General features: G+C 34.2%; 2 protein-coding genes across 2 annotated transcripts; one reads left to right on the top strand and one right to left on the bottom strand.

The window, feature by feature from the left end:
- Positions 1 to 6544: 6544 nt before the first annotated feature.
- LOC107909808 (F-box protein SKIP14) lies at positions 6545 to 10564 on the top strand. The gene is made up of 2 exons (XM_041088877.1): positions 6545 to 8393; positions 9325 to 10564. The coding sequence occupies exons 1-2, from the start codon at positions 7458 to 7460 to the stop codon at positions 9877 to 9879; spliced, it is 1491 nt and encodes a 496-aa protein (XP_040944811.1). The 5' UTR covers positions 6545 to 7457; the 3' UTR covers positions 9880 to 10564.
- Positions 10565 to 11297: 733 nt separating this feature from the next.
- Positions 11298 to 13172, bottom strand: LOC107909809 (mitotic spindle checkpoint protein MAD2). Its single transcript, XM_016837469.2, has 7 exons — positions 12746 to 13172; positions 12633 to 12648; positions 12414 to 12544; positions 12190 to 12310; positions 11989 to 12092; positions 11731 to 11852; positions 11298 to 11642 (listed from the first exon to the last, which is right to left on the bottom strand). Exons 1-7 carry the CDS (start codon positions 12816 to 12818, stop codon positions 11586 to 11588), a joined length of 624 nt encoding a protein of 207 aa, XP_016692958.1. The 5' UTR covers positions 12819 to 13172; the 3' UTR covers positions 11298 to 11585.

The raw sequence follows: 13172 nt of genomic DNA, 5'->3' as shown, positions 1-13172 counted from the left end.
TGTCTGATTGGTCCCTCCGCTAGCTCAACAAAAGCTTGATCGGACTGCATTTGAATCAAAAGAAATTTCTACGATTTTGAAAATAATTTAATTGAGTTGATTTATTTGATGTAGAATTAAATTAGGTGGTCGTGATAATTGTTCAACTAGAGAAATTGATTAAAGAATTTTCTTGAAAAATCTAAGTGATTTTTGGAAAAATTAATTTTGATCAAGTAAAATTAAATTAATCAAATTAATTAAAATTATTATGATATTTTTAAAAATTCATTTTCAAGTCAGACAATTGACCTAATGAGTAATTGATCTTAAAAATTAGACCTGAGATTGTAAATTAGGTCTGGGAGCCCAAAACCAATACTAAGACCCAAAAACTGGTCGAACCGGGTCTGGAATGTGAAACCGGGCCAATGGTCCAACCGGTGGCTAGACCGGATTGGTCGGGTCATCACTGACCCGGATTGAACTGACAGAAGCTGAACCGGCTTGGGGTGCCGTAAGGGTGTCGCACCTGTATCACCAGACATGACAATACCGGCAACTGCAACGGTGGTGTCCCGGTGGCCGGCGACGGTTGGTCTTTAGTGGTGGAACAGTGGAAGAGTTACGCTCCTATTGGGACTCTACCAAAGAATTTGATTTTAGATTAATTATTCCAAAAATAATATTATTTTAATAGTTTAATATTAAATTAAATTAAATACTTATCTTAATGGTATTTTATTAATTTAATATTAAAGTGGTTATCTTAATATTAAATTAAATTAAATTTAATGTTTATATTGTAGACAAACATTCTATTATTTTGATAAGATTTAGTATTAAATTTAATCTAATATTTATCTTGGTAAATATTATATTAATTTAATATTAAAGTGATTAAGTTTAATCATATTTGAACTCTCTAAACTCTCTCTATATAAAGAGAGTCTTGGGTCATTATTTTTCATATACTTGAATTCAAGAGAAAGTTGTACAGAAAGTTTTTTTTAAGAAATTATTTTAGAAAATTTCAAGAGATATTTTTTAATTTACAATTGAACCCAAAAGTTTAGAGAAATTTCAAAATTATCCCACTGGTAATTTTTGTGAAAAATTTTATGATTCAAAACAAACCCATACTCAGCAAACATAAGCTTGAGGATAGCGGAGAAGAATACTCGGTCGAAGCGCTCATCCTAAACGAATCAAAAATGTACAATTTTGATTAAATGCTTATTATTTTAGATATCACAACTAAGATCTTATTTTGTAAATTTAAAACTTTGTTTTCCCTATATTTATTTTCCACTGCATTTTTCAAACTCGTTTTTTCCAACAAAATTGTGTGGGCCCGAGCGTTGTAAAGATCGGACGGCCTTCGTTGGCAAGGGGGTGCACTTTCGTGTGGCAAATCATAAGCGTTCGGACCAGCCTCCGGTGTTCCTATAGGTGTATTGAAGAAACTACTAAAATCGTATGTCCCATTATCAGGGGTGGGGTATTGCAAAATCTGAGGTGCCGAGTCAAAGATGTCCTCAAAGGAAGGTGGTTACTATTAGGGATCAAGATGGTATGAGTACATTCTGGAGGTCAAATGTTGGGGATCGAGATCGGGGTCCAAGATAGGTTGGATTACACTGGACGATGAACTTTGACGATGGCATGCTTGAGTCGGGTCTCGTTGTTGTCGAAACCCCTGTCGACACATGTGTGGCGGCACCACCATATATTGACCATTATATATAAATGACTTCTCGTATGCCATGTACCAACTTTGGGACTCGGGTGAAGGCATGAAGCCTCTAACACAAACATGTAAGCGAGGTCGCCTCTTAAGTCGGGAGTTCCAGAAAGAAAGGTATTGACTATTTATGACAACCCAATTCTTGTTGTCCTTACCTTTTTTGTTAACTTTGTGGTCGTCATCGAAGTTTTGTAGAGGGTTCGAAATATGTTGAATGCACCCAAACTGTCTCAAAACCCGGTCAACATTGTGCCACTCAACCGTCGAAAAATTGAGCAATGGGGCATTGGTTGTCTATACTAGTTGCTATTGGTGGACCCACACTGGAATGGTTGCCACAATGTCTTCCCCCGAATACGACATCCATACAAACTGCACAATATCGACAATTTATATAGTTAAATAAATTTGTTTCAAATGTTGCAATAAAAAAATATTCATAGTACTTAAATATTGTAATTTCAAAAAAATAAAATTCATAATAGTATTTTATGTTGTCCTAGAGTGCGCTTCAATCATTTGGCGGTATGCAGGCATTGTCGCTTACCTCCCAATTCTCAAAGTCGTCATCTATCTGAAAAATAATTCATAATTTTTCCGTACAATTCGCACGCACAAAATATAATTATATTGAAACAAATTTAAAAATTTATTTTTTCCACCTATTAATAAGTGGCCACACAAGTGGTTGGTGACTCACGGATGCCATAAATGGCATTCGGTGTAAAGCCCGAGACAGTAGCAGAAGAAGGCAATCGCTTATGTTCTTCATCTTGTGATTTGTCACGCGACATTGCTGGTAGTACAACATCGCTAAAACTGTTGAGCGCCAACTGTATGCCCGGGCACTGTTAAGATCTTCCAGTAATGACAAGTATATAATGTGGACTTTATTCTTATTCGAGTTTAACATCAATACCCCACCTATCAACAGTAGAATATACGCTCGAGTAGCGAAAATAATCTCAGACTCAGTAGGACTGCTCGATAGTGTTTCAAAATTTTCTCTTAACCAAGAAAATTTCAAACTGTTTAATCTTTCATCCTTATCGTCGAGGGGGGACCCGTCCAAGTAGTTGGTGGCAAGTTCCCCAAGGATCGGCCACTTTACTATACCCCATGACTGCAAGTCCATCAGTCGAGAGCCCTAGTTGGACCAATACGTCCTCTAGCATTACCGTGCACTCCTTACACAAGATAAAATGTGTGGGACTCTGGGCACCATCGTTCTACCAGCGCATATATTAAATCTAACCTTAAGTAAAAAATCTTAATGAATGTCGTTATGCCGAACCCGGCGACATCCAAGTATGGTATAATCCTATGGTCGGGAAAATATCCCAGGGCATGGAGTCAATGCCTCAAAACCCGATACCCATCCTGTACACATAATAAACCCCATGATTTTTATTTTTCCAAATTTAATTTTCATAACTAATGAATAATTATTTTTTTAAAAAGAGACAGACTACACAAACAATTTAAAAATATATATATGGTTTTATTTAAAATTGACTTGGACCACATTTACCTGATTGTTAATGAATTTCGCTATGTGGTTGGTAGCTCGAATAAGAGAACTCATTCTGATTTTTGCATAAATAATCAAATAAAGTATCAATCACCATAAAAAAATAACAACAAATAATTAAACAAATCATTCAAATTAACAACATGCTAAATTACCTTAAAGCTTTAATCTTAATACATGAGAAAAAATGCAAAAAAAAAAATCTAATGAATGTTGGTCGGCTGACCAATGGACGGTGGTGGTGGATGGCCATGGAGGGACCATTAAAATATATATAGTGGGAAAAAAAGAAGAAGAAAAAGGGAAAAGAAAAAGAAAAAAAAAAGTGAACAATACCGCCGTGACGGTCGGGTCACATAGGTGTCAGGTGGCAGGCCGGTGCCGGCTAACATCCAATTATTTTCTCTTTATTTAAAAAAAAGCATAACATTAACAAAACTTTTGTATTCAATTCATGCGTTTGTTTAGCATTATTTAATATGAATTTTCCGTTACTTGATTATTTGTTTAGTATTATATTTCGTATTTATAAAAAATAATAAAATTGGTATAATATTAGTTTTTTAACTATTTTTTTATGTTCTTAAAAACATTATATCACGGCTTCTTTTATTATTTTCGATTTTATATCAGTTCAATTGCAGATAAAATTTACGAACTTATGAATAATAATTTTTTTATAACCTAAAATCAACTCCTTCTGTTTTTATCATACTGATATTTATATTTAAAATTACTTACAATTTTATTTCCCTCTACTATTGTCATTTTTTTACAAAATTTACTTAACTAATTTCATAATTTATGAAAACTCTACAGGCACAATAAGACTAACTAAATTTGGATTAATTAAATTACACAGTTTGCTAATGCATTTTGAAAAGTATTTCATCTAGCATATTCATCTTCTGCTTGAGTCAAGTCTATCGTTGCGCAAAAATCACAACGACTTCTGTTATTTGAGCTTCTGACCAAACAACACTAAGCCGGTCTTCAAATGGCTCCATTGGGAATCTCATACCCTAAGTTTGGGAATCTTGTGATACAAGGTTCGGTTCGCGGAGACTGCCACCAACTTGTGTAAACCGTAACCGGCATTTTTGCCCTTTAATAGCATAATGTTTGCGGTTCTTATGATAGTATATAATTCATCTCTATTAACGCATCACTACCAATACATAATAGAAATCTCCAGTTAATGGTATACTCCCCAAACAGATGAAAAAAATTCAATCTGTCTCTCTCTCCCTGTTTTTTTCTCTTCAGAAAGTCAAAAAATGAAAATTTTTCTCATTTCCCGTTTTATTAGAAGCCAAAGTGCATCCACGGCTCATATATATAGCCTATTGATGTCGGCAAAGAAAAAACTGGCACCAATTTTTTTTTAAAAAAATTTACTAGGGTGCCGACTACTAAAAACACGACACCAAAATTTCTTTTATATTGACAATGACATGAATGCCGGCCACCACAGCGTCAGCACCAAAAATAAAATTGAACTGGTTATTGGCGGTGTCGGCCACCTAGGCGCTGACACCTAATAAAAAAATATTTTTTACTAGTTAATACATGTATTTTAAAAAATATATATGGAATAATACATACGAGTGCATTGTCGACACAAAAAAAAGTTCCTAGCAATCATCAGGTAATAATGGAAGAATTTCTGACTTAAGTGTCGGTCATGGGAGTGCCAATATCGGTGTGTACTGTTCATTTTAAAATATTTTTATCATTAATTTTGAACTTGGATCATTCTTGTAAATATTAAAAAAATTTGAGTTAGTTTGGTAAAAAAGCTGAAATATATATATTTATTTTAAATGAATGTTCGAATTAGAAAATCAGGTTGGTTTGACTTCAATTAATCCGATATATTTCTTTAAGTCCGTTGCGATTTGGTTGAGGTATGATGGGTGCAATGCAAGCTACGCAGGTTTCCAATTCCAGTCAGCGGGTAGTATTTCCTCTTTCATTTTTATACTAACTTAAATCGTGATGCCCACGCAGTTGGTTACCAAGGAGAGACGCACTTTTTCATTAATATATGCTATTTTCATCATTACTTCACTCCTACGCTCTTCTCTTTTTTAATCAGGGATATGCAAGTCGAAACCTGTTGAGGTAGGGAAGTGGATGCGAAGATCCCAATCTCTGACCCGTTGACGAACTTCGACAACACGTATCCCTCCACCAATCACACCCCAGTCTTATCCCATCTAACCCTTCTCCTCTTTCGTCCGATCAAAATCCAACGGTCAGCAAGCGATGTTTTTTTAAACGAGATTCGAGATGAGATTAGGGAGGGAAGGCAAACGAGCGTGACATTTTGGGATTTCCCTACCTCCCGCTCCCGCCAGTAAATTAAAATAAAACAATAATCCTCCAACTTTTTAATTTATTTAAAAAAAACCAATATGCTAAAACATAATAAATTTACAAAAAAAAAAATTGGTATGAAAATCAAACATAGTTTTGGATTCAAATTTCGTCATCTGCATGTGTTTTTCTAAATTGTATATACCCTTAAAATTATATTTGTTACTTTATAAAAATATTAAATTTTAGATAATTTCACAATTTAGTTAGAACTTGATTGGGATCAATACTAACTCACTTAATATTTTAAGTAATAATCTAAATTTTTAAATAGATAATAAAATAAAATAGACTAAACAATTTTTTCTAAAATAAATTAAATAAATTAATATTTTAAATTTATCAAAAATATTTTAACCAATTAATTAATTATGATATGAAAGAAAATGATATTACTTCATTTGTGATAATAACACAAATTAAATTTCACAAAGCAACACAACTTAAATATCAATAAAAATACTGATTGAATCTTGAGGTTTAGTTGGAATACGGAATATCCTATTTTGGGCTGACAACCTCTTCTCTCATTATTGAAACTCTTAACTAATCCTATAGTTTCCTCAATACTTTTAATTTTATATATTTAGTCCTCCATTTGTCTAAGATGAAATTAAAATTCAATAGAGATCTGACTTCTATTAAATTCAATTTATTCACTATTAATAGGACTTTAATTTTCAAATTATATTTTTAATTATTAATATTAAAACAAGACATTTAAATTTAACAAAAAACTCAATTATAATATTATAAATTAAACTATAATTTTTAAATTTCACAAGTGATAAAAAATAAATTTTAAAAAAAAAAACTAATAATAGAATTAAACCTTTCTAAAATTATCTTATTTTATCTATAATTTAAAATTTTAAAATATATTTAGTAACCAAATTTGACGGATTCCAGTATTTCACCATTTCACCGTTACCACATCTTCGCCTCCTTCTTCTCTAGCAAGAAAATTATCTTTGGCGCTTTTTTTTTTCATTTCCATTTCTGTTCCTCTCTAGCATTTTAGAAATAAAAGAAAAAAAATCAATAAAAAATAAAACCTCTTCTTCCTCATTTGTCTGTATTGATCAGAGTTCTTTAATTTCTCAACCACTCGCAAATCTAAAAGAAAAATTAAAAAAAAAGTTCTATTTTGGTCCTAAATTCGAAGAGGTTTTAATTTGTAAGCCAAAAGACTCCTTATTTTGGTAGAATTCTTTTGTTGATTGCGTGGGAGTGAAATTCGAATATGGTTTCCGATGGAAATATAAGATCATAAATTGGACTTTGATTATCGCTCAATCCAGGTTTTTCTTGCTTCACCTTATTCTTTTTAAAATATTTCTTTTTTTTTACTTCTTTTGATTCGTCGCAAACCTTCGTTTTTGGTTAGGCTAGTTTTGAGGGATTTAAAGAAAAAGAAAAAAAAAGAATTTGAGATTAGGAAATTTTATATTGATTTTATTTTCCCGGGTGCATACAGAAGTCAGTTACGCCGCCGTTTTTGTTTTCCCTTTTTTGGGATTTTTAGTTTGATGTTTTGGTATTTTAATGCAAGAAACACTCTGTGAAATTTTTGATGCCTTGTTTTAGTATGCCATCCAAAATCGAGGGTTTTTCTTGTTAGATTAGATCCTCTGCTAAATTACCCCCTTTTTTTATGTTTTAATTTTGATTTTCCATTTTTTTATAAAAAAAAAGAGAGAAGACAAAGTGAGGAGGAAATTTTTTGGGTTTGCATTTTAAGAAAGGTCGTTAGGGTTTTTGGTTAGAATTACCGTAGATATTGAGGAAAGAAAGATTTGGGAGTTGGTTGTTTGTAGAACAATGGCGTTGAATTTTTCCCATCGGCCTATCTTTCCTGCTAATATGACTGAAGACAATCTGGTTTCTCCTATGAGAATCGCCAATGGGTACCTTCTTGAAGGTATCCCAGAGAGGAATGGAGATGGGTGTTCAAAATCTTGGTTTTCGAATCTTGAGCTGGAAGGTTGCTTTGATTATGGAAGAGACAAGAGTGGTGACCGAGGTGGTTCTCAGGAGTCTTCTTCTGATGATATTGTTGATCTTTTGCCGTCTGATCCCTTTGGAATGGATATAACCACTACTTTCACTGCAATTTCTGGTTGGCTTGAGGATTTGGAAATTGATTATGGCCGCTGTGTGAGAGATGAGGTGGGGACTGGTGATGGGAGTTATCAGTTGTTTGCCGGATTGAACTTTATTTGGAACAACGCCATGTGGTTCCAAACCTTCCCTGGAAGCATGGGATTTGAATGTAAGGGCAGTATGTCTGGTGGTTTTGGCGGTTTTTCTCATGCTAAGGAAGGAGGAGATGTCTCTGGTTGTGCTGGCCATGGTTCCCCGTGTAATGTAGAGGATGTTTTGTCTTTTGGGGATGAAGATATGGTTTCGGTTGATCAGGAAAATGAAGAATTTCAGGACTGTGAGGTTCGTGCTGAGGGACATGAAGGAGCTCCTCACGAAGCTCTTATTTTGGCGCTTGGCTATTTGGGTGTGCGGGATCTTTTTGTTATTGAGAATGTTTGCACATCTCTGCGATCTGTAGTTCAGAATGATCCTCTTTTATGGAGGGATATTCACATAAATCCGCCACTGAATGAGAAGATTACGGATGATGTTCTTTTACAAATAACTGGTAGAGGCCAAGGTAGCTTGCAATGCTTGAGCCTGGTTGATTGCCAAAGGATTACTGATGAAGGTCTTAAGCGCGTAGTTGAAAATAATCCAAAGCTAATCAAGGTAATTTATTGGTTCAAATTTTTATTCTTCTGTTGATTTTTTGAATCCGGGTTGAAGCCTTGTCATGTTATAGGTTTATTTGCCCATACCCTTATGCTTAAATATGTTGGTTGGTCTTCATTTGGGTTAATCATATTATATGTAATAATTATATAAACTGGAATATGGTGGATCATGCATTGATGGTATAGTATGATTTAATATCTTCTTATATTCCAGCAGAGTGAAATTGCTATTTGCTCTCTGATTTTGGTTTTATGTGATGATGTTTGTTTCCTACAGATTGATTCAAAGAAATTATCAACAGTTATGAATCTAAATCCTAGCAGTAGTTATATGAACTGGAATATGACTGAATATGCGTATTTCAGCAGAGGGATATTACTATATACTCTTATTTCTTTTATTCATATAGACTAATTGTTGGCTACACGTTGCTTCAAAAGAAACAAATTATAGGCAGGTATAAATCTAAATCACAGTTCCCTACAGTTTTTAGACATCCGCAAAATGATAAATGTATATTCCCTCATTATATGTGAATATGTCAAACCAAAAATTACCTTTTTCCTAATAGAGGCATGTAGAAGAGGAGGATTTTAGTTTACTATGCCTGTATGTTTTATGCTCAAGGAACACGTTTAGGTCCAATGCATTTACTGAGTTGCTTAAACTGGGAGATGTGCTGGATTAAATATTTTAGCTTCTATTTTGCTAATATGCCAATATTGACTGGTATCGTGCGTCTTGGTTTGCTTTTAAAACTTAATTGGGTAGTTTCATAACTGTTTTTGTTTTCTTTTGGAAATTGGTTTTTAATTAAAGTAGCTTCAATTATGAAATATTTTCCTGCGTCTTTGTACTTGGATTAATTTTTCTTTTTCTTTTCTATTGTAACTTCTAAGCTAACTAAATATTTTTCTTCTTGTAGCTGAGTGTGCCTGGATGCACAAAACTAAGTATTGAGGGTATTTTGAAATGCCTAAGGGCTTTGAAATTTATGGGCTCACAAGGAGTGAAGCAGTTGAGGATTGGCAGTCTCTATGGTGTGACACAAGTGCATCTTGAAGAGCTGAAATTCTTGTTGGGTGTGGATGACCAAATTCAGCAGCTCGTGCACAAGCCTCACTTTTATAGCAGAAGAAATGTATATCTCCCTTGTGAAGATGGTCGTGCTATTGATATTGAAATGTGCCCAAGATGTGAAAACATGAGGCTTGTTTATGATTGTCCTGCAGAGGGTTGTCAGCGGGAAGGGCATGCTGCTCAGTCATGCAGGGCGTGCATTATTTGCGTATCACGGTGTGCTCAATGTGGTAGGTGCTTAAATGACAGTGAGTATGAGGAGAACTTTTGTTTGGAGTTACTTTGTTCAGATTGTTCAAAGCCACAACTTCCGAAGTGCGGGGTGAGTCGGAATGGAATGATTGTCATGTCCAGTTCGTTCACTCTTCAACAAACTAGCAACGTTCATCTCCATGGCTAGACTGAAATATTTCACATTTTTATGGTTTTGAAATGCGGTTAACATGGTGAGTTCCTGATAATTCAAGGCAGCCAGAAAGCAAATATAAAGAATATGACCTCTCTCCATCTTTCTTGTTGCCTTTTTAATCTGCTAAAAATTTTAGTCTCTTACTGGACTTAGCTTGAATAGCCTTGGGGTGCTCTGAGCTAAAAGGTCAGGAAACTGCACTTTTGCATGTCTTGTCCAAGAAAAACAATCTCGCTTTGGTGGTTTCTGTTGGTTCACAGTTTTGGGTTTGCTTATGGATGGTCAAATGCCGAAGTCAAGAATGAAGGTGGAAAGTTCGACACAGTAAGGAAGCACTTTTAAGTATATTAACTTATGTGGTCGATAGTGGACTTAACCATTCTGCTCAGGGCTGGGAAATCGTAGCAGCTGAATGCAATATCTGCTCTCTTGATCGTGACTTGTTGACTTAATAATCACAATTTATTTTTAATGTTTCATGTGATGAGCTATGGAATGATACAATGGTACTTGTTTACAGAGAACTTGCTGTCATTAAACTTGTTGGGTTGTATCTGTTATCACTTAGTATGCTGCCTTAAATCGAAGACATGACCATGATTGTTGTCTACTTTACTAATCTTGGAAATGTGGTGCGTTCTATTAATAAGAATTGAACTATGTGGTGCGTTCTTTACATGGGAGGAAATCATGTTTCGGTTGGTTCTGTAGTTTTTATCTAAAGATTTGACTCTTTTTATAAACTCCTTACTAAAATATCTTCTTTTTAGTTCATTGATAAAACTCCAATTAGTATACAATTCATTAGAAAATAATTTTTTTGGTGTGAAAAAAAATATATTTTTTGTATCATTTCCCCAAAATTTGCTAAATTGGGTGGATAGGTAAAATGTATTTTTTCTTTTCCATCACTTTGACATGTATAAAACAAATATTGTGAAATTTCATTTTTATAGCATTTTCAACCCGATCATTTTGTCGATTCTATCGTTTAGAATTAAAAAGAAGTGTCACAAGAGGTTTTTCAATTCATAATAAATATATATATTTTAATACGTGGTTCAACCAACATTGGGTGGAAAAAACTAATCAGATGCTCACTGTTTTAGCTTGGGATAATCTATAGAGTTCAACATGACCTGCAACCTACCTACAAAAAACATTTTCACTTCACCGACTAACAGATTCAGACGAATCTAGACATTCAGAAAATGGCAGGAAAGAAGGTTGGTTTCATTCTATACGAAAACTCAATTACAACAACAAAAAGAAAAACAATACGTTTTGGCATGTATCCAGACAATAAGAATATCACTTTTATTTTGGCATAGAAAAATATATATGATTAATAAAGAGTTATTTAGATTTATTGATACCAAAATATAATTGTAGAGGGCCACCCATCTATGTTCGTGTTCATGAAATCCAGTTCATTTCAATGGCAAAAAGTGGCTAAAAAGTACATTTCAATCACGCATCATGAATGTTTTCTCGGTTTGACTTTGAAACCCTGGAAAACAAATTTGAAACCATAACCTCTAAAGAAAGATGAAATTAACAAAAGATATGTAGTTCAATTCTTGATTATATCACAACCATGCACAAAAAGCACACCCAAAATAATTCTATATCACCCCTTTCATGGCTACGTGAATAGTAGATTCACAGATATCAGCTAAAAGAAGTTTGAAATCACTCTACTGCTCCTCCCATTCGTCGTTCTTGTATGATACAAGTGTGTCAACCTTGTGTATCTGCAGGAACACCACACACACAGTCACAATTTAATCAACAAAGGAGGTCAACCTTGTGTATTTGCTGCTTTTGCAACATTTAGTGTACCTTGGTATCAAACGAATGCAACTTCACCATTTGAGGATTTGCAATCAACTTTGGGTCACTCTCAATCCAAGTGAATGGTACTGCTACATCTTTATCAGTGTATGCTAATACATCAAACACACCTATGAACACACAAAGTAAGATACTACAAAACATCTTGTTCAAGAAGACGACTCAAAGCTATGTTGCTGTTTGTCATTAACACACATTCGGGCACGGAAAAGCTTTTAAAAATTTGAACTCAAATACTGCTCTTACATGGTTCATCAAGGCATGGCAAGTAAGTGATACTTGAAGCAATTTGTCTCATGATTGCCTGTATTTCTCTCATAATTTCTTTGTCACTCTTTTCCCTTGACACACTTCAAAATCAAACACCAAATCTCCTAGATTTCAAATTAGCTGAAAAACTAAGCCTGTCAAGCAAAAGCTTTAAAGAAAAAGAGGATCAACTATTACCCTTTCTCAACAACCTCACAATCTGTTTCAATGCTAAAATTCCACCTCTCCAAGACCTCATTGGTAGCCTTACTCATGATAACCAACACAACCCTTTGTAGCTTCCCAGCTTCCAGCCATTCTTTTTCCAATACAATTAATTCATTTCCAGAATGTGAGAAATGCCCTACAGTTTTATTATAAGAAAACCAACAAAATATCCGAAAACAGGGAAAACATTTTACCAGAAAGCTGGGCTGTCAGGTTGGAAATGAAGGATTTTACACCTTCATCTTGGGTAAGCAACATTGGAAGCCCATATTTCTTCACTTTGGCAAAACTTTCTTCTGGGTAAACCCCTCGGTTGTACAAAATGCTAAACAAAAACATAAAATTTTTAATTAAACCCTAAACCCTAATTAAGAAAACAAGAAACCCAGAAGTATTTATCGATTCATCTTTACCTATTCGCTGCATAACCTGAAAAATGAAACGAACAAAATCAGACAAAATTTCTCAACAAACCCAGGAAACCAAAAGAAGGGTAAAAGAAAGGTTTATTTGAGAAATCACATACCAAAAAATTCGCTTACGATTGCTGCTGAGCCTCGAAGAGTGATTATATCTTTGGCAACTGTTCTTGACGCCATTCGACTTCTAAGATCAAAATTCCTAGTGTAATTTAAAGGAAAACTTGCCAAAAAAGGAAACAAAAATTCTAAGGTGTGAATTGGCGGTTAATATAGTAGAAAAGTAGGGTTTGGCTGAGATGAGAAGAAATTTGAGATAGGAGAAATAATGAAAAAGGGAAGAGAAAAAAGAAGGCAGAGTAACGGCTCGTTTGTTGATGTCCCGTCTTGGAGCCAACGGTAACATTTTAAATTGCGCCTGTAACGGTAAAAAGTGGGTCCGCCATTTTTATTTTTGAAAGTGCGAAGCGTGCGGCCATTTTCTCTTTCAAAATTTAATACTCACTTTTATTTTATTAACTCATAAAATAAAAT

This window comes from Gossypium hirsutum, chromosome D02 (genome assembly GCF_007990345.1).
Source record: "Gossypium hirsutum isolate 1008001.06 chromosome D02, Gossypium_hirsutum_v2.1, whole genome shotgun sequence".
Taxonomy (NCBI): domain Eukaryota; kingdom Viridiplantae; phylum Streptophyta; class Magnoliopsida; order Malvales; family Malvaceae; genus Gossypium; species Gossypium hirsutum.
This window is presented reverse-complemented; position numbering and strand designations above follow the sequence as displayed.

What these genes read in the sequence shown, in the direction of transcription:
- LOC107909808 (XM_041088877.1), top strand. Translation starts at nt 7,458, where the DNA reads ATGGCGTTGAATTTTTCCCATCGGCCTATCTTTCCTGCTAATATGACT. An exon ending in ATAATCCAAAGCTAATCAAG is followed by an intron (nt 8,394 to 9,324) that starts GTAATTTATTGG and finishes TTCTTCTTGTAG; the next exon opens with CTGAGTGTGCCTGGATGCAC.
- LOC107909809 (XM_016837469.2), bottom strand. Translation starts at nt 12,818, where the DNA reads ATGGCGTCAAGAACAGTTGCCAAAGATATAATCACTCTTCGAGGCTCA. An exon ending in CCTGACAGCCCAGCTTTCTG is followed by an intron (nt 12,311 to 12,413) that starts GTAAAATGTTTT and finishes TATTGGAAAAAG; the next exon opens with AATGGCTGGAAGCTGGGAAG. An exon ending in TGTGAGGTTGTTGAGAAAGG is followed by an intron (nt 12,093 to 12,189) that starts GTAATAGTTGAT and finishes TTGATTTTGAAG; the next exon opens with TGTGTCAAGGGAAAAGAGTG.